The following is a 21,651-nucleotide window of genomic DNA, read 5'->3' on the forward strand; positions in this document are numbered from 1 at the left end:
GGACACAATCCATTCGAAGAACAAGTTACTTAACCGCAGTAACATTCTTTCGATTGGATGTGCCTCCCACGTATTCCTCATCGACCGTCCCATCCTACCCCACAGTACAGTTTGTGGTTTACACTGATTTCTTTTGAGGTTGGGGTCAAAAGAGGTAAGCCTTTAACTATAGTCATGGGCTCTGATACACGAAAAAACAGAACTGAAGCCAATGGGTGCGCTGAAGGCCTTTATACAACTGGTGACGTTGTTGCTCGACTGAGCTTGCCGAGGGACATCGTTGTTGCCTTGAGTGGAGCGCCCTCTGCTGGAGAGAGGAAAAATCTTCTGAGGCTAAACTGAAGGTAGGGATATATATCTAAGATGAGGAATACGTGGGAGGAACATCCAATCGAAAGAACGTTACCGTGGGTAAGTAACTTGTTCTTCTATTACTTCAAAACCACACGTAAAATATACTACAAACAACCAATTCGAGGGGATTGGGTCCTCCGACGTATTCCATATCTATGACATGTAATCACCACAGCTGTGCTGCTTCGGAAACTTTTTTTTTTCCCCCCGGCGTCTGCGTCTGCGCCGTCGTCGAGGACCTCCTCCGACGTCATCCGATGTGATAAGTAGGACGCACGACGCCCGTAGCCTCGGTTCCGTTTTTACCGCGAACGTGTTGCTTCGTGATTCTCGGTTCACGCATCGACTCTTTAGAGTTCTTCGAACCTGTTCATTTTGTGAAAATCCTTCGTGTGAAGATGTCTTCTACTTAGTCTTCGACCCCGCGTCCGGGTTTCAAGAAGTGCGGGGAGTGTGGGTCCAAGATGTCGGTGACAGACTCGCACGACGCCTGCCTCTGGTGCCTCGGGGAGGCCCACGACACGGATGACTGTATCGACTGCCAGTCGCTCACGTCCAAAGCCTTACGCGAACGTAAGAAGTTGTCGGTAGGTCAGGTGTCCAAGCCCAGGAAGTCTAAGTCTGCGGGGCTTTCGACGGATGATCCGAGGGGTGACTCTCCGCGTCATCGTCGAAGTCTCGTGGGTCTCCTTCTAGGATTCGGTCTCGCCACTCCTCAGCCTCTTCGAGGCATTCTCGGAAGCGCCGACACCGGTCGTCTTCCAGGTCCTCTTCGGAGGACTCTGCCCGGCACGTTGCTTACCCCACCAGCCGTGCGACGCCGGAGGAATGGGCTTCCTTCGGGAAGAAAATGCTGGCGATTCTTGAGTCGGAGGGTACTATGCCGTCCGAGCCCCCGAGTGGGGTCGGTCGTGAGAGGTCGAGAGACACCGCTCGCAAGAGTGGTCGGCACGAGTCACGGGAGAGGTCCCGTTTGGACAAGGAGACTCGTTCTTGACGTACCCGTTCCAGGTCCCGGTCCTCGACGCGTTCGAGACCGCATGCACCTGTGAGGTCTTCGAGGAAGACATAGACGTCTGAGGCGTCGAGGGCGTCGACAGGCTTTCTCGAGGCTCCGGCTCCGAGGAAGTCGTCGAAGCCGTCGACGCTCAGGTTGTCGAGGGACACGCTCGGGGCTCCGGCTTCGAGGGCTGTGTCGACGCCGCCGTTGCTGGAGGCGCTGCATCTGACGTCGACGCCGATTTCCTCGACGCAGATTCTCTCGGCACCGATGCCGGTTCTCTCGATGCCGGCGCCGATTCGCTCGACGCCTTTCATGTCGGAGGTACCCCGTGGCACGGGAGAACCCTCTAGGAAGGCTCTGGTTAAGAGCAAGCACTCTCGGGTGCCTTCTTTTCGCCACCTGGACTATATTTCAGAGGCGGATGAGGATTCTGATGGCCTGGTTCCTAGTCAGGTTCCAGATGAAATTGTCTCGGGCCATAGTCAGTTTGACGATTTGAGACAGTCACTGCATGATGCCAGTGGACTGGACACCTCTCCGGAGGTGGAGTTTTGTAGGCCTGAGCCTGGCTCTCATGCCGATTCCTCGTACCGCCCCCTTATGGCTAGGGTTTCTGAGTACTTGGGATGGTCTGCTCCCCCAGGGGAGTTTGTGCAGGATGATCTGACAGACATCCTTGATGTTGGTCCCCAACTGACCCGGTACTGCCGTTCCATATGGCTTTACAGAGAAGGGTGGCGGCGGCTTGGACTGCTCCGGAGAGTCTCCCGGCGGTGGGCAGATCCTTGTTGCGAAAATACCGTCCAGCCAGTAGCGACCCCTGCTACTTGACCAGGCACCCTACTCCGGAGAGTTTGGTGGTGCAGGCGGCCACGGCCCCGGCAAAGCAGGCGTCGTACCCTACCATCCCTCCTGATAAGGACGACAAACGTTTTGATGGCTGGGCGAAGAAAGTGTTTTCTTCTGGTGGTATGGCGCTTCAGGCGGCCAACTCCATTTGTGCCTTGTCTCGTTTCAAACACACTCTGTGGAACTGTGTTGTGTTAGCGGCTGAACATATTCCCGAAGGGGACGAACGGGATGGTTTCCTTGCTATGGTCCAGGATGGTAAGGATGCCATGTGTGAGTCCCTTCAGTCGGGTTTGGTCTTAGCTGAATGCGTCAGTAGGTCCATGGCGGCGAGCACCGTGATACACAGGTTTGCGTGGTTGCGGAAGTCGGGGTTTGCTCCTGATGTGCAGTCTCGGCTCCTCAACATGCCCTTTGACGGTGAACACCTTTTTGGCAGCAAGGCTGACGAGAGCCTTAAGAGGTTGCAGACCTCGAAAGCTGCAGCGAAGTCGTTGGGCGCTGCAGTTCGCCAACCTCTGCCTTTTCGTCCTAGGGGACAGCAGTGGAGGAGTGGTTCCTTTCGCTATTACTCGTCCTTCAGTAAAGCGAGAGGAGCTGGCAGTCAAAGAGGCCAACGCAGGGGTACCAGAGGTGGACGACAGGGTACCCGTGGTGCCAAGACCGCTCGGGCAGTTGCCTCTTTGCCCTCAGGTAACGCCGCGGCCGCTCCCACTCAGTCATGAGGCCATGTCCCATGGTTCGCCGGTTGGGGGAAGGCTGGCGCAGCATCTTGTAGAGTGGCAAGCCATTACTTCAGATGTGTGGGTTCTGGAGATCATAACCCACGGCTACTGTCTTCCCTTTCGGCTCAGGCCTCGCGACAATCCACCGGGGAACCTCTTTGCAGAGTCCGGATCCGCTCCTTGCGCAGGAAATTCAAGCCCTGCTGGAGAAAGGCGCCATAGAACTGGTGCCTGTAGCGGAGAGGAACATGGGATGGTATTCCCCTTATTTTTTGATTTCGAAGAAAGACGGGGGATTGAGACCCATCATGGACTTGCGCGGTTTGAACAAACTCCTCAGGAAGGACAAGTTCAAGATGGTTACTCTCTCTCAAGTCCTCCAGGCCCTTCAGCTTCAGGACTGGTTGGTGTCACTCGACCTCAAGGATGCTTACTTCCATGTGCCGGTCCATCCCAAGCACAAGAAGTACCTGAGGTTTGCGGTTGGCGACTCGCACTTTCAGTTTCGGGTCCTGCCGTTCGGATTGACCTCCGCCCCGAGGGTTTTCACCAAGCTCATGGTGGTGGTGGCAGCGCATCTCAGGCAAGGGGGGGATTCACGTCTACCCCTACCTGGACGATTGGTTGATCAGGGGGAGCTCTCCCGAGCAAGTCCTGGATCATCTGTCCGTCACATGCCACTCCCTTCACAGGCTGGGCTTCTCCCTCAATTTAAAGAAGTCCCATTTGACGCCAACATACGGCTCCAGTACATCGGAGCAGTGCTCAACACTTCCCTGGGGCAGTGTTTTCCTCCCAAGGTGAGGGCTCTTCACATTCAGCAGATGGTGCACAAGTTTCAGCATGCCCAGACGCTCCCAGCGTTAGAGTTCTTGAGGCTCCTCGGCCTCATGGCATCCTGCATTCTTCTGGTGCCAGAGGCTCGCCTGCGGATGAGATCTTTGCAGTGGGCGCTCAAGACGCAATGGTCGCAGTCCTCCGGCAGGATGTCGGACCCGGTTCAGGTGCCGCCCTCGGTCGCCCGGGACCTTCTGTGGTAGGCCGTCGAAGGCAACTTGATGAAGGGGGCTCTTTTTTGGCTTCCCTGGCCGGAGGTGACGATCGTGATGGATGCATCCCTCACGGGTTGGGGAGCTCATGCCAACGGGCTGACAGTCAGCGGTCATTGGTCTCCGTCGGAGTCCAGACTCCATATCAATCTGTTGGAGCTGAGGGCCGTCAGGCTAGCCCTGAAGGCTTTTCTGCCGACTGTGCGAGGAAAGAGTGTCCTGATCCTGACGGACAACACAGTGGCCATGCACTACCTCAACAAAAAGGGGGGGGGGCAGGGTCACTTCCTCTGTGCAGGGAGGCGATGCAGCTCGAGTTCTGGGCCATCCAGCAGGAAGTTTCGATCTCGGCAGTTCATCTGGCGGGAGACGAAAACGTGACGGCGGACGCTCTGAGCAGGCAGAGCACGATCTCTCACAAGTGGGAGTTGGCTCAGGAGATTCTCCTGGAGATCTTCGCCCTTTGGGGGACCCCTCAAGTGGATCTCTTCGCCTCCAGTGTCAACCGGAAGTGCGAAAGGTTTTGCTCGCGGGAATTTCCTCCAAAAGGAGCCTTGGGAGACGCGTTCGTGGTGGAGTGGTCGTTCCCGCTGCTGTACGCGTTTCCTCCAGTCCCTGTCATCCCGCAAGTGCTGCGGAGGTTACGGAAGTTCGGTTCCCGGATGATCCTCATTGCTCCGGCGTGGGCTCGGAGGACGTGGTACCTGGACCGTCTCGACTTGTCCATCTGCCCTCCGCGTCGTCTTCCCTACCGAGACTATCTGCTCTCACGGGAGGGGGGTCAGGTTCTCCATCCAGAGGTCAGATCCCTCAACCTTCACGCTTGGCTTCTGAAAGGTTGAGGTATATGAATTGGGACCTTCCTGAAGACGTGATGGAGGTGTTGCTTTCGGCCCGAAGGCCAGCAACAAAGTCTCTGTACCGTTGCCATAAGTTCTGCGACTGGTGCCGAGTTCAGAATGTGGATCCTTTTGCATGTGACATCCCCATGGTTCTGTCCTTTTTACTTTCTTTGGCCCACAGGGGCTTGCAAGTGGGTACCATTAAAGGTTACCTGGCGGCGCTGTCTATCTTTAAGCGCTCGTCTGAAGAGTGTTCTTACTTTAAAATCCCTTTAATTTCACAGTTTCTGAAAGGGCTCACTAATGTGTTCCCTCCGTCACCTTTCCTGGTGCCCGGTTGGGATTTAAACCTTGTTCTTAAGTTTCTTATGGGTGCTCCGTTTGAGCCTTTACATTCTTTGAGGTTGTTAACTCTGAAAACTGTTTAGTTGCGGTTACTTCCGCTCGCAGAGTGAGTGAGTTACAGGCACTTTCATTTAAGCCACCCTTCACTGTATTTCACAAGGACAGGGTTGTCCTTGGAGTTCGTCCTCCTTTTCTTCCGAAGGTAGTGACGGAATTTCATTTGGCCCAGAAGGTTGTTCTTCCGGCATTCTATCCTCCTCCGCATCCTGGTAAGGAAGAGGAGAGGCTCCATAGGCTTGATCCTAGGAGAGCTTTAAGCTTTTATGTTTCACGCATGTCCCGGGTCAGAGTGGACGATCAACTCTTTATTGGTTACGCTGGAAAGCGTTTAGGGCAAGCTGTGACGAAACAGACTTTGTCTCGCTGGATTATTTTGGCCATCTCGGAGTGCTACCGCTTGGCGGGTAAGGACCCACCGGCTGGCTTGCGGGCCCATTCTACCAGGGGTATGGCTGCATCTACTGCCCTGCAGAGGGGTGTTCCTATTCGCAACATCTGTGATGCAGTCACCTGGGCTTCAGTACATACATTTGTACGTCACTATTCCCTTGATTCCATCCGAGCACAGGATCTGGCCTTTGGCAAGGCGGTCCTTTGCTCTGCTATTTGATTGGCTATTCTAAATTTTGATTCTAAATTCTTTCCCTCCTCCTTGCTCTGGTACTGCTTTGGGAGTCTGTCATCGATATGGAATACGTCGGAGGACCCAATCCCCTCGAAGAACAAGTTACTTTCTTACCTGGTAACGTTCTTTCGATGGGATGGTCCGACGACCTATTCCATATCGCTCCCGCCCTGCCTTCCCCGCGGCAGAATTTCTCTGCGATTGCAGCTTACGTTCCGCAAGGCTTTGTCTCTGACTGGCAGTTGGCTAGTGTGTCACGTTCTGGGGGAAAAAACTACAACTGAGGCTACGGGCGTCGTGCGTCCTACTTATCACATCGGATGACGTCGGAGGAGGTCCTCGACGACGGCGCATCAACGTCATCGACGCAGGACGCAGACGCCGGGGGGGGGAGTTTCCGAAGCAGCACAGCTGTGGTGATTACATGTCATAGATATGGAATACGTCGTCGGACCATCCCATCGAAAGAACGTTACCAGGTAAGAAAGTAACTTGTTCTTCTCTTGGCACAGAATAGCTCAAGGTAAGTACCTTGTTTTTGGTGGACCAGTGTTGTAAAACAAGACGTAACGGGCAACACATATACAATCACTTTTTGATAGTTTGATCGTATTAAAGAAATGCGTATCCGCGACAAGATATGTTACCGGGGCAAAACCACACTTGGCACCTGGGCTAACCAGAGAGAGTTGGGGGCAAAAATAAAATGCAATACTTTTGTCAAGGCAGACAGAATAAAAGCACACTCGCTGACAGAAATACAAAGGTCAATAGGCCGGAGCCAGTGTCAAGTGGAACCGGGTTCCTGTTGTCGAGGATCACACAGTCAGACAGTTCAGGATTCAACGTTGCCAGGAGTACATGGATATTGTCAACAGAGGAAGCAAAAGTTATAAGGAGGAGGGAAGACCAGGGCAAACCTTGGAGGAGAAAAGGAATTCACCCTAATTCCTTAAGTGGAACACAGTACCTTAGTCAAGGAAGAAGCTGGTGCCACGGCAGTTGTTCCTGTTGGTTTTCTGCAGACCCACGGTTCCTGGAGCTTCGGCAAGAAGGATGACATCAGGAGGGGTCTGCACCACAGAGGGCTGAAGACAGCAGAAGCGACGGTGAATAAAAGGTGCGCTCCTTTAAAACAGGAGAGGCTCTTAAGATGGCTATCCGGAACACTAGAGTAGTGTGCAGCGATTTCGACCACGAAGAGGATCCTCTGGCTGTGGAAGATGAGCTGGGTGACCCCACCAAGCTCAAGGGAAGGCCACTCCGGACTGGATCTTCTCTGGTCGTTGAAGGGTAGATAGCTCAGGACTGCAGCAGGGCTTCACTGGGACGGGGTAGTTGTAGCAGCCGACTTCTTCCCAGCTTCTCTTCGGTTCCTTGTAGTTCCAGTGGCGACTCTGACTTCCAGCCCAAGAGTCCTGCCTTTTTATGCGAAAATCCCCCATTCACACAGCCTGGCTGTCAATCACGTAGCAGGGGGGTTGTCAAGCCCGGACAACCACCTCAGCCAATCATGGTAAAGTGCGACTTGGGTTTCCTAGGATACCCTGTGCAGAGGGTGAATACACCCCTCCCTCACATTCAGCCCACCTAGACACCCAGGCGTCCAGAGGAGGGCTTCTTGGCAGAAGCCCGCCAAAAGACAGTGAACAAAGAAGGCAAACCTGGTTTGCCGCACAAAGTAAAACACAAGAAGGACTTTAACAAAAAGAAATGGCGCATAAACCCAACCGGAGCCAAAAGAAAGAGTATTTGGTCAAGCGGGTTTATGTTCGAGGCTAATATAATAGCCTAAAAAAATACCACTTTTATATAGTATAATAGCGGTAGAAAAGTTAGGGGAGATACCACTGCCACGAGCCAAGTCTAATGTTAAAAGAGCAAAACAACGCTCTACAAGGTACAGATAAAAAGGGCTAAGGATTAACCCTTTCCAGTACTCCATGTAAGATGGTGTGTACTGGATCTTTGGTTATTTGACTAAGTAAAGTGAATAACAACTTTACCCTTTTCTGGGGGACTGTAGTCAGCCCCAGAAATGGAGTTGGTGGGAAGTCTAAAAGTCAACCCTGTGTCACTGCACTGAAGTTGTTGTGTAAAACACAAATGAAGGGGGCTACTGAAGTGGTGTACTCAGTCCCTAATCGGTGGGGAAAAAGAGGCACACTCTTATCAAGTGGAAAAAATAAACTCCAGAAATCCAGCAAAGTTGCTGGGGGACTCACTAGGTGAGGGAAATTAGCCATAGAATGAGAATTCTCCCCAACAGTAATGGTTGTACCCCCTACCAACACCACGTTTATCTTATCAGTTGCTGCTGGTTGACAGCTGCAGGCTCCCCAGGCTTAACACAGGTCAACACAGTCTGGAGATGCTGTCTAAGGAGCTGCCCTTTGCCTCGAGCCCTGTTCACCAAGCTGTATGTATACAATTTCTTTGTACCAAGCTACAGCCCTCTCTCCCTCTTAAGATAAGCCTGGCTGCTCTGTCCGTGCTACCCACATTTTCAGGTGCTACAGCCTTCTACTGAGTGGAGCTTATGTACTGCCTCAGATATTGTTTGTATGAAGTCTTGGTAAGACTTTAGAAAAACTGTCCTCACATCTGGTCCCAATCCAAAAAGTTTGGTGTGCATGCACAAAAGAAACCCACAGCGGTGCCTGATTGAACCACTACTGCTGGCTGGCTGGTGTAGATCCCCTTGCTATTGGAGGCGTGAGTTTGCTCACTCAACTGAATTTAGGATGAGTCCTCCTGCAGCCATCCCAGAGGATCAGAAAATAATTCAAGCTCTGTAGCTGTGCAGTCGACTGAAGACCCGACGATGACGACTTCTGAAGAGACTTGGCTCCCTTTCCTGCAACTGTCCTGGTGAAGCCCTGCTGGACTACCTGATCGCAGAAAACCCTTGGTGGTGCTTCGTCCCTTAGACTAGTAGGATCAACCTGTCTCTAAGCCGTCTCATGGTTCTGCAGGCTCAAGCCTTTGGAAGTGTCCCATGACCGCACAGTGGACTGACCAGCTCTGAATTGGTCTACCGTGCCAGTAGCGTCACATTTACATCTGGAACTTCGGTAGTGGCGAGCTAGCGCTATGTCGCCTTCCTGCAAAGTTTCAGCATAAAGGGATCCTGTCCTGGAAGTCGGTCTGTGTTGGTGACTGAAGAGATGCCTGTTGTCACCCATGTGTAGTAACTTGCTGGAACCGGCCATCCCCCCGTCTGGTAGTGTCCCGAAGAGCTCTGCAATGGTGCCTGCTGCATTTCTTCTTCAGATAGGGTTGCACTCAACTCCTGGACCTGACGGGTATCTTCCTTTCACCTGCAGCTCCTGTACATCTATTGGATCGAACTGCAGGAAATCCTATATCCAGCAACCCCAATCTGACCTGACAAGTCCTCTGGTAAAATCGGAGTACGGGTGGTGGTGAGTAGGCGCAATACTTACTGGTGCCCCCATCTCCTCCATTGTAAAAGTTTGTGAACAACTTCGATTTCTTCAATTATTTTTCTTTTTAAACGTTTACTTTAAAAGCTTTTCTCATTGAAATTTGTGATGATCCACCATCACAACTGGCCATAAACCATGCGCAACAAAGTGTTCCGACTGTTTTCTCCTCCTCGATCGGGAGGCAAAGAAAAAAAATCAAGAATCAGAAATTGTTAGACAATAATTTCTCTTTAAAATGGCTACGTAACTTGTCAGTACTTGATTCGATAAATGGCCATAAGAAGCAAGGTACATCGACAGGCCTATTAACTTCGGTGCCAAAAGTATCAGGTTCTGATTTTCTGCCGAGTACAGCTAATATCACATGTACTCTACAGGGGCCGACTACCTCACTTCAAAACCCATTCTTCAATGTCAACCTCTATTGTTCAGACTGAAGCAAATGTAAACTGTCAGAGTAAAGTACCCAGTACATCAGAACACAATTCAGAGTCTGGCTCTTACCCATTGACTTATTTACCTCCACGCCCCACACCACCCCACCTGTCTGCCCTCAGTAAACTTGGCAAATTCCTTTGCAGTTCACGGTAAGCATCCAACCTAGATGCCTGTTGTCACCCATGTGTAGCAACCTAGGTGCTATGCTTGATATATTTTACATTCCCTCAGACATTCTATAGTCCTTTCTGATGGGTCATACATGGGATTGCTCTAGGGCTGCAGCTTTGAACTCTAATACTGCGATGTTCAGATTAAGCGATTGCCCAACTGTATCTAACTCGGTGCCTTATCAAAGGTTGGGCGCTCTTAACTCTGATCCTAATCCTCCAACTACTAATGAAGAAACTTCCAGAGCACCCATTAACCCAACTGTCAATCTTCGGAGGCCCGTAATAACCTATTAATGTCCAGTCTCCTGGGTCTCTCTGGGTCTCTCTTTTTCAATCTGTCTCAATCGCATGAACATTTTACTAATCTTAGCTGAAATATCCACACTAAATGCCATCTCCTCGGCGGATATTGAGAGGGTTGCATTCCCTAAAAAAAGTGTCTCCAGTCCACCTTTATCTTCGTTCTAAATTGGTGCTCGGTCTGGTCTTGGCAGAAAAATACTTTTTGCACAATACGGGGTTGTGAGTGGTAAAATGGGAGGATGAAGCCATCAATCCCAATATTCTCCAGCATGGGTTCTGGCATGGATTCACATGCTCATAAATATTCCCCATCGTCATGCTGGGAATCCTCGGTAAAGAAAAAATCAGTATCAGTTTTGTTTCTGATCTGTCTTCCTTAGTAGTAACCAATCACTGGTCTTTGGGTCATACTGCCCGAGCCAATGACTGCCCTCTCCCTAAGCCCTGCCTCTGGCAGCCACCTTCAGATTTTTACCGCACGCTCAAGTGTTGGAGTCCTCGTGTTTAGCTCTCGAGCTTTTTGCTGCGTTTTCACTTTTTCAAAGATTTTCGAATTTTTCGGTCAAATAGAGCCTCAAGCTCCACCGTTTCTACATCCGATCAACGGGGACCCGTTTCAGATTTTTCTATGCCCCTCAAGGGTGAAGTTTTCGTCGAGTTACGCTTCTTGGAGGAGTCCAAAGGTTTCTGTGGCCTACCCCGGACATGGCCCAGGAGAAAGGAAGCTCGACGCCAGGAAAGCTGTTCAGGGTTTGCCCTGGATGCCAGCTGCAGAATGTGTTCAAAGAGGATGAGCATTTGAAGTGCCTCTACTGCCTTCATGAGGACAAAACGCACGTGGAGAAGGACTGTGCGTTTTGCGGGAACATGTCGGAACGGACCATCAATAATCGACAGCAACGTCTCCAACTGGCTGGAAGGCAAGAGCCCGTTGGGTGAGAAGTCTGAGCGGTCTTCTAAGTCCTGTGAGGGCGCCCCGGCAACGGGGCCCAACAGAAGGCAAAGCACTGCAGGTCCGCGGGCACCGAGAGTGCCGAAACGGTCAGGCTCCTAGGCTGCCAGGCAGGGCGCACCCTCTCCAGCACCATCAGCCACAAGCCAACGCTCTGGCTCAAGGAAGAGGAAAGCCGAGAACCCGGCAAAGCTTCTGGAGAGGCCCCGGTCGATCTCGAAGGATCGAGCCGAGGGGGACCGAGGCGGTGACCCTCCCCCCAAGGTGAAGGCTACAGGTCCGCCGAAAGCGGTGAAGGCCTTGATTCACCCGGCTAAGGCCTCTACCTAGGAAGTCGCGGCAGTCCTGGCGCAGCCTGGGGAGGCTACAGCAGTGGAAGCGACCTCAGGGCCCAGAGTTTCACTGCCACCACAGAGGGAAGCCTCTTTCAGGCCCTTCGAAGGCCCCCGTGAAGACCCCGGCGGAAAAAGAGGAGGGGGGGCTGGTGACCATTGTGGATACGGACACAGCCTCCGAGGAGGAACTGGTCGAAGTCTTGGAGGGCCTCGACGAGGGCATTGAAGAGGCCTGGTCCCACGGGAGGGATCCCGACGAAGGGGACGACTAGAGCGACGGCGATGCCTGTCGCTTCCGGAGCCGCAGGACAACTCGGCGGCCATTTTGTTGGCAATACAATCCTTATTTTCATAGATGAGGACGAGATTGCCCCTACCACCGACGGAGGAGCCAGAGCCAGGCCCGTCGGGAAGTCACCCAAACAAGAGAAGACGGACCCATCCAGGCCTGCTCAACCTTTGCCCACGTCCCCCGTACCTGGGGATGACCCGGGAACAGACCCGGCCACGACCGGTACAGATGATGATGATGACGACGAAGGTGACGGGACGGAGCTCCCATCGCTTCCAGCCCGGGCCATCCCGCCCGACGAGATTGGGTCTTTCCACGCTATAATCGGCAGGGCATCTGAGCTTTTCCAGCTCTGCCCCGAAGAAAAGGAAGGTTTCCTTTACCAATGGCGCGAGGTCAAGACCCCTGACTCGGTCGTCTCAGCGGCGGCCAAGAAGAAAGCGGGGGGGGCATCGGCCTCAACGTCAACTACCCCGCCGGACGGCGAAGGAAAGAAGCTGGATGCAATGGGACGACGAGTTATCTCGTCGGCGGCTACAACGATTAAGGCGGCCAAGGCCCTCACGTTCGTGGCCCGCTACGACAGGGAGTTATGGTACAAGATGGCCCCCCCTGTTGGACTTCCTACACAACGACAAGAGGGCTGAGGCCCTGGAGATCTTGCAGGAAGGGTAGGTGGTGTTGGACCACGCCATAACGGTGGCACCCTCGTTGTCTGTTTGCCTCAGACAACGAGGGTGGCTCAAGGCGACGGATTTCTGCCAGGACGTACAAGCCAAGGTTTTGGACATGCCGTTCGACGGGAACAACCGGTTTGGGAAAACAGTGGATGAGTCCCTCCAAGCCACCAAGGCGGACACAGAGACAGCTAAGGCCCTAGGAGTTCTCCAGCAACGAAGGTCGACCTTTCGGAGCTCTGGAGGCAAGCAGGGTGCCTACAAGGGATTCGGCGGTGGTTCCTCTACGTACCGCCAAGCGGCCCGCTCCTCGTCACAGGAAGCCTATAGAGGAGGAGGCAAGTCGGGTGGACCACGCCGTCGGCGCCAGGGAGGCCAAGGCGACAAGGCCCCCTCCAAGCAAGATTGAACCGACCGTGGCGTCGGGCCCTCACCGAAGCACCCCGGTGGGAGGCCATCTGGCAAAGTTTGTCAGCGTGTGGGAGTCCATCTCCACCGACTGTTGGGTGCTGCAGGCCCTGGCCCAGGGGCACGCCCTCGAATTTCTAAAGTGCCCCTGCATTCCTCATGTGGCCAGGAAGGAAAACCACGTCCCTCAACTACTGTTGGAGGTAAGGGCGATGCTCAAGAAAGATGCCATCAAGCTCGTCCCAAAGAGGCTCCGGGGCTCTTGAGTATACTCAAGGTACTTCCTCATTAAAAAGACAGGAGGGTGGCGACCCATCCTGGACCTGCGACGACCGAACAAGTACATCAAGGCACAGAAGTTCCGGATGGTCACCGTCCAGCACGTGCTGGGACAGCTGGAGGAGGGCTATTTCCTGTCGTCGTTGGGTTTGGAGGATGCATACTTTCACATTCCCATTCTAAAAGGACACCGGAAGTTACTCAGGTTCGTGATCCAAGGGCGGCACTACCAGTTCAAGGCCCTCCCGTTCGGATTGAAGTCGGCACCCAGGGTTTTCACCAAGTGCCTCGCTCCATGGGTGGCGCGGCTGTGCCTGCAGGGGGACCCACGTCTACCTCTACGATTGGCTCATCCGCGCAAGGACAAGGGAGCTCGCCGTAGAACACACAGCGAAGACCGTCCAGCTGCTCATGGACCTGGGGTTCTCCATCTTCCCCAAGTCCCACCGGGTCCCCGCTCAAGTCGCACTATTTCTGGGAGCCAAGCTCGACACAGTGGCACGTCTGGCCTCACCGTCGGAGGAAAGGACAAAGGCCATCCTAGGCAAGGTGCAGCGTCTTCTGGCCACGGACGTGGCCAGGGTGAGGTCCATCAAGTCCCTCCTCGGGATGATGTCCTCTTGCATTTATCTCGTGCGCCTGTGCAGGCTGTGGATGCACCCTCTTCAGGAGTTCCTCGACACCCGCTGGATTCAAGCGACGGGCAGCTTTGAGGACAGGATCCGTCTCAACGAGACCTTCTGACGAGTGATCCGGTGGTGGGGCACCCGTGCTCATCTAGCAGCAGGGACAGATTTTCAGACCCCGGGCCACCAGGTGACGGTGACGACGGATGACTCCCTGGAGGGGTGGGGAGCGCACACCGGAGATCTTCATGCGAGAGGCCTTTGGCTCCCGGAGGAGAAGCCACTCCACATCAACATCCTGGAGCTCCGGGCAGTGTTCTGGGCCCTCAGGTTCTTTCTCCCAACCCTCAAGGGCAAGGTGGTGAGGATCTTCACCGACAACACCACAAGGATGTTCTACATCCGGAAGTAGGGCGGAACCAGATCCCCAGTCCTATCCAAGGAAGCCCAGGATCTGTGGCATTGGACTGTTGCCCAAGGGATGTTTCTGGTGCCTTTTCATCTGGCAGGGATAAACGCCATCGCCGACGCTCTCAGCAGAGAGCTGCGCTTGTGCCACAAGTGGGAAGTATGCCAGGATCAAGTGGACCGACTCTTCCAGGGATGGGGCAAACCCCAGATCGACCTGTTCGCGACGAACTCAAGTGCCAGAGGTTCGCCAGCAGGTTTCCCCAACCGAGGAGCATGGGCGATGCTTTCTCGTTCCCCTAGGATGGCCTGTCCCTTTATGCGTTCCCTCCGTTGCCATTGCTGCTCCGACTCATCAACCAGCTCAAGAGGTCACAGTGCAGGATGATCCTCGTCGCACCGGCTTGGCCGAGGCCGATCTGGTTCCTGGACCTTCTGGACTTGTCGGCATCCCTACCGGTCAAGCTACCGAGGGACGCAGATCTTCTTTCCGTAGAAGGAGGCGCCATCCTTCATCATGACCCAGAGTCTCTGAACTTGCAGGGCTGGCTCCTGCAGCACTAGAGTTTGGAGGGTACGATATCCCGGCTGACTGCAGAGAGAATCTTGCAAAGGCCAGGGCGTCCTCAACTCTCAAGTGCTACGGACATAAGTGGAAGAGGTTCTCTGTCTGGTGCCATGCACAGAAGATTAGCCCTCTGCGGATTACGGCCCCTCAAGTACGGCCATACCTACTGTCGCTGGCCAAGGCTGGACTAGCTCATGCTTCCATCAAGATACATCTGGCTGCAATCTCCTGATACACCAGAACTATGGGGCGGGCGTCCTTGTGCTCTCATCGCCTGGTGAAGGAATTTATGAAGGGACTGCCGGTGAAGGCTCCTGCGGCGTGGGAGCTCAACATGGTGGTGTTCAGGCTAATGGGGGGGGGGGGGCCATTCGAGCCTCTGCATTCGGCGCCATTGAAGTTCCTGTCGTGGAAGATAGCTTTTCTTGTGGTCATCACCTCTGCACGACGAGTGGGAGAGATCCAGGCCCTATCCTGCAAGCCTCCATACTTGACTTTTCACGACATGAGGGTGGTGCTGAGGACGCACCACTCCTTTATGCCCAAGGTGCTGTTGGACTTCCACCTCAACGAGCCCTTGGTGTTACCAGTTTTCTTCCCGTCGCCGGCCGGGAGGACTTTGCACTCGCTGGATGTGGCTAGAGCGCTGAAGTTCTACGTCGACCGCACGAAGAGTTTTCGGAAGACGTCACAGCTGTTTGTGAACTTTGGGCCCGTGAACTAAGGGAAGGCTCTCTCGAAGGCTTCCATTTCCAGATGGCTCTCCGGCTACATCATGCACTGTCACCGGTTGGCAAACAGACCGTTCCCCGGCCGTTCAATCAGAGCGATCGCTGCTACCACGGCATTCTTGTCTGGTGTGCCCCTGCTGGACATCTGCAGGGCTGCTACGTGGAGGTCGACGCACACCTTCACAAGATTCTACTGCGTCGACTGGGATTCCCGGGAGGAGTCCAGAGTCGGCCAAGCAGTGCTGCGCAACCTGTTCGCCTGAAGACCTGGTGGGAAGGTAAGAGTTGCTTAATGTTGAGTTTATGTAATGCTTAATGTTGAGTCTTTTGCCACCCCTGTGGTTGTGCATGTGTGTACTGCTATGTATTCTTGTATTCATGAGGAGCATGTGAATCCATGCCAGACCCCATTGCTGGAGAAGGAACAAGTTATTTACCTGTAACTGTTGTTCTCCAGCATGGTTCTGGCATGGATTCACATACGAACCCTCCCTCCTACCCCTCTGCGGCTCTTCACTTGGTCATACTGCCACTTTACGTGCTGCCAAATCTGAAGATGGCTGCCAGAGGCAGGGCTTAGGGAGAGGGCAGTCATTGGCTGGGGGAAGTATGACCCAGAGACCAGTGATTGGTTACTACTAAGGAAGACAGATCAGAAACGAAACTGATACTGATTTTTTTTTCTTTACCGAGGATTCCCAGCCTGACTACGGGGAATATTCATGAGCATGTGAATCCATGGCAGATCCATGCTGGAGAACAGTTTCAGGTAAGTAACTTGTTCTTGCAACTTGTAAGGACAGCCCTTTCGTCAACTATTTGAAGCAGTGGCATGGAGAAAACAGATGAGTGCCATAGTTGAAATAGCAATTCAGGGTCCCTGCAATCTGGCTGTTGAGCTTGAATTTCCTTTTATAGCGTTTTTCATTAAGTCGTCCCGTACGGGTCTTCCCAGTCGCTATGAAAACAGGTTCAGCACAGTTGCAGTACTTCACTGGGCACTACACGCTCCAGGAGGGTGCTGCTGGCATCTCGTCACAGCTTCTTATTCGGATGTTCCTCTCCAGTGTCGACTCTGCCTCCAGCCCCAAAAACCTCTTTTTATGCGATTTTCTCCCCCTCCCCCCCCCCCCCCCCCCCCCCATTCATTCACAGCCAGCCGGCCGATTAGGACTGGTTTCATTAAAGCACACCTAGAAACAAAGGACAGGGACGTTTCGGGACCCTCCCTCACTTCCTGCCTTTCCAGGCACAATGGAGCCTGGGCAGATTTCAGCGCTCAAGCGTGCCAAAGGCAAAACACACAAAGGGGTCAAGCCAGTTTCAACTAACATAGTAAAATCCCAGAAGAAACTATCAAACAGAAAATGGCGAAAAGTCAGGTGCCATTTTGGGAAAATGGACACCCATGTTTGCTGTACTGCAGCCGAGGGTTCAGCCTGCAGTAAAAATACACACTGGCAGTAAAATTAAACCACTGCCACCAGCCGTTTTAAAGTAGGTTAGTATAACAAACATTTTTAAATGGGAATTACTACGTAACCCCCCAGCACTCCACATAGGGTGGTTTTTACTGGTCCCACAAAGAGAAAGGTAAGTAAGAGGGGGATCATCTTACTATTCTTCGGAACAGTAGTTCACCCAAGAAAATGTAATTAAACATTAAGAGAAGTCCAAGGGACGACATCCTGGCACTGCACCTGAGGTGCTGTGTGTCACTATACAAAAAGCATATGCCTATGGAGTTTGTCAGACTCCATAAAAAAGTAAAACACAAATCCCAGTCACGAAAAAATACATGAGGGAGTGAGAAAAAGATCACACCGTCGGGAGGAAATAAATCACAATCCCAGCAAAAGAGCTGGGGGTCTCTAAGGTTAAAGGGAATTGGCACAGAAATTAACATAACATTCCCCCTAACGGGTGCTTATTTCCACCAAGATTTATCTGGGCCTACTTGTATTCAAATCATTTATTTTTTACAATAAATAGCGTTTCAGTATTTCTTTGGACCATTTGTATTACAATTTATTTATACTGATGCTACAACCCTCTCCCCCTCCTAAAATAGGCCTGGCTGATCTGTCTAAGCTACACTATACTCGGGTGGTACAGCCTTATACTAAGTGGAATCTTGTACTGCCTTAGTTGAATGGTTCTATTAAGCCCTTATTTGGACTTCAGAAAAACTGTCCTAACAAACTCCCTAGACTTTCGTTGAAACACAAATGTGCTTATTCGGCTTCATGTTTGTCCAGTTTCTTTTTTTTTCTATTACTATTTGAAAATACTTTATTTGCAAAGATATGATCGTAGTTATAGAGTGAGTCACAAAGTAGTCTTAAACTTTCTTTTTCACAGGGGTCAAGAAAGCGAAATCTAATTTCAGAGTCTATGCAAGAGGAAACTGGACAAAGGTAGGTCCCACACAGCTTCCTGCAATTCTCGATAACCTGAATTGATAAATCCTTTATCCTATGTATTGCATGGCCTCGTATGTTAATTGAAGTTGCAGTATTATTGAGAACGTTTGCTTTAGAAAAAGGATGATAAATAACTAATGAAGTAGTGCACACACCTAATTGCAGGCTTGTTCTTAATGGACTTTAGTGCTAAGGTAAGTCTATTTTGGTTGGTGGGGAGAAAATGCAGCTCTGGCACTCTAAGCTGCTCTACAATCGACAATAAAAGTGTTCTTGGTTAGTGGACACTCCCTTCCCCTGCACACCTTTGTACTGAGCAAAAGTCAGTCAAAATTATATTTCATTCAATTATAAGTTGTAATTAACATGACGATGTTCTGAAATAATTCATTTTTGTGACAATTTCTTTAATTCAACAATTTCAACAAAAAATTGTTCATTTTAAGCACCAAATTGATTAAAAGAGCTCACCACGTTTCAGGGTGTCCCTTCATCAGGAGCAAGTTTAAATGTATAGATTCTTCTGTCTGCTTCAACTTTCTCAAGTGTAAATTAGTAAGGGTTTTGTCAGCGTTTCCTTATATTTACATATATTGTTTGTTTAAACTATGTTTAACCTTACATGGTAGCTGCCTGCCAGTTACCTGGCTGACCTTCAAACAACATAGCCTCTGAACACCAGGTTCAGAAGGAGAAACAGCCCAAATCTTTAGAAACATCCAAGTGCCCTGACCCGTCACTAGGCCAAAAATTGTCCCTCCCACTCCTCAGGATATGGGCATGGATGAGGAACCACATCAGGAAAGGGTTATTCCCAGTTCCAAGGAATGTAACTCGGAGGACATTGAAAGAGTAATGAGGAGACTGTCTTTTTTGTAGATTTCTACGAAAAAGAACCAAATTACTTTGTAATCCCCCTACTAAAAAGAGATTACATGGCGACATTGGACATGAAAGATGCTTATTTTCATATTTCCAAGTTCCCAGCGCACAGAAGATTCTTGCGTTTCAACGTAGACAGCCAGCACTACCAGTTCAAGGTGCTGCCCTTTGGAATAGCCTCGGCTCCAAGGGCATTCACCAAGGTACTGTCGGTGGTGGCGGCGCAACTTCGCAGGGAGGCAATCCCAGTGTACCCTTACCTGGATGACTGGCTCATCACAGGGGAAACACCCTTAATTTGCAGATCCAACATTCAAAGAACAATCGACCTCCTCTTCCAATTGGGCTTCTCAATCAATGAGAAAAATCGAGCCTGGTGCCAAGCATCTCCAAACAGTTCCTAGCAGGTGTCCTATACACCAAAGAGGGGTTGGCCTTTCCATCAGAGGAAAGACTTCGGAATCTGTTATTGCAAATTCCTCTATCAGTCCGGTCGCCAGATAAGGGTGTGCAAAGCGATGTGTTTGCTAGGCATGATGGCATCATGCATTTACCTGGTGCCCCACGCGCGCCTGCGCATGTGACCCATGCAGGAATGGTTGGCGAAACAGTGGTCTCAGGTAAGTGGTCAGTGAGACGATCTAGTGGTCATTTCGCCAACACTAGTACAGAGTCTTCGCTGTTGGACAAGAGAATCTTTCAAAGGGGAAACCCTTTTACGATCCAGAAATACAGGCCGTATTCGCAACAGACGCGTCCCTTTCAGGGTGGGGAGCACACCTCCTTCACACAGCTCAAGGTCTCTGGTCTCAAACAGTGGCTCAGAATCACATCAACCTGCTAGAACTTCTGGCAGTCTTCAGAGCGCTTCGGTGTTCGAACCCCACCTATCCAACCGGTCAGTGCAGATCCTAACAGATAGCACAACAGCAATGTTTTACATAAACAAGCAAGGGGGCACTCGTTCGCCAAATCTGTCCAAGCTTGCCCAGAAAATTTGGATATGGGCACTCAAACGGAACATTTACCTGTCTCCATGTTCCAGGGGATCTCAATTCACTAGTGGACTCTTTGAGCAGAGATCCCCTCCCAGAAGAATATGAATGGTGTCTACACAAAAGTCTTAGAAGATCTCTTCTCATAGTGGGGTTTCCCCACTAAAGACCTATTCGCCACAAGCGAAAACAGGCAGTGCCCAGACTTCGCATCCAGGTTCCCCCAGCCAGGCTCCAAGGGGAACACTCTATGGATGAATTGGTCAGGGATGTTTGCCTACGCTTTTCCACCAACCCCTCTGATGAGGAAGGTGGTCAACAAGATGCATAGGAAATCGATTACGCTCCTCCTAGTTGCTCCTATGTGGGCGAGACAACCATGGTTCCTACACCTACGCAGACCTGCTGTGTGCGACCCATCGGACTCCCGTGCTGGTACAAACTACTCTCCCAGCACAAAGGACAAACGGTGCATCCTCAACCAAACTCGTTGACCTTGGCAGCATGGCTCCTGAAGTCAGTTCGGCCAGCTCCATTTACCCCAGAGATGTATGGATATCTTAAAAGAATTAAGAAAACCTAACACAAGACACTGTTATTTTGTTAAATGGAGAGGATTTGTTATTTGGTGCCAGAATAAACAAATCAGCCCAATTGATTGCACTCCTTCCAATATTGTCACCTTACATGCTCCACCTTCTGGACCCAGGGTTGGTATTTAATTCACTCAAGGTACACCTGGCGGCGCTTTCAGCCTACACCACCTCCCATAACAAGGTGTCATGGTGAAAAGTGCCAGTTGTCAAAGCCTTTACGGAAGGGGTGAAGAGACTCCACCCTCCAATTTCTAACCCACCACCAGGGTTGGACGTTAATGTGGTGCTTGTTAAACTCATGCCCCCTCCCCACCTTTGAAACCATGCATAAAGCTAGTCTCAAACACCTGACTTATAAAACTACCTTCTTGGTAGCCATTATATCCATAAGAAGGGTCATTGAAATTCAAGCTCTGTCAGTGCAGGATCCTTTCTTTACTGTCCATAAGGATAAACTGGTTCTACAAACTCGCCCTAGGTTCTCACCTAAGTTTATTTCAAAATTTCATGTTAACCAGTCCATTGAGCTACCGGCCTTTTTCCAAGAACCCCAAAGCTCTGCTGAGGTGAAACTACACCCTAGATGTGAGAAGAGCGGTCCTCTACTACGTAGACAAGACCAGACCGCTACGAAAGACTGACTGCTCGTCTCCGTAGCTACAGGCAGAGAAGGAGATCGCGTCTCTAAAGGTGCCATCTCTAATTGGATAGTCAAATGTATCCTGCTGTGCTACTCACTTTTAGAAAAGACACTACCTTTTACGCCAAGGGCCCACTCTACAAGAGGTACTGGGGCCACTCTGGCTTTCATTGCAAATGTACCCCTTGACACCATTTGCATAGCAGCTACATGGAGCTCTCTTCACACTTATACTCAGCACTACTGCATTGACACTCATTCCAAGACAGATACTTCAGTGGGACAAGCGGTTCTAAGACATTTGTTCGCTCATGACCCTTCTCACATACCACCTCTTTCTAACACTGCTCGCTAATCTATGCACAGCATGTGATCTAAGCAGATTCCACAAGCCTCAGAAGGGATACATTACTCACTGTAATCATATTTCTGATGCTTGTATCTGCTTAGATTCACATGCGCCCACCCTTCCTCGCCTCTGAGGGAAGGTGCATGGATGCTTGTAGTCTTATCTATTTTATCTGCTTGGATACTGTATACTAACGCTACTCTTCATGCTACCTCATGTCAGAAAAAATACAATCTGAGGGTCCTACACGCGTGAGGGATCATGGGTACAGTGGA

The 21,651-nt window shown here is 51.4% G+C and overlaps 1 protein-coding gene across 1 annotated transcript in view; it reads left to right on the forward strand.

Annotated features, from left to right (window-relative positions):
- Positions 1–21,651, forward strand: part of NUP153 (nucleoporin 153) — a 1,189,258-nt gene that overhangs the window by 502,632 nt on the left and 664,975 nt on the right. The window contains exon 10 of the mRNA XM_069613598.1: positions 17,853–17,908. Coding sequence (XP_069469699.1) covers positions 17,853–17,908 — 56 coding nt within the window. The remainder of the gene's footprint in view (positions 1–17,852; positions 17,909–21,651) is intronic.

The sequence above is a fragment of the Ambystoma mexicanum genome, chromosome 5p (assembly GCF_040938575.1).
Source record: "Ambystoma mexicanum isolate Mex_15411 chromosome 5p, UKY_AmexF1_1, whole genome shotgun sequence".
Lineage (NCBI taxonomy): Eukaryota > Metazoa > Chordata > Amphibia > Caudata > Ambystomatidae > Ambystoma > Ambystoma mexicanum.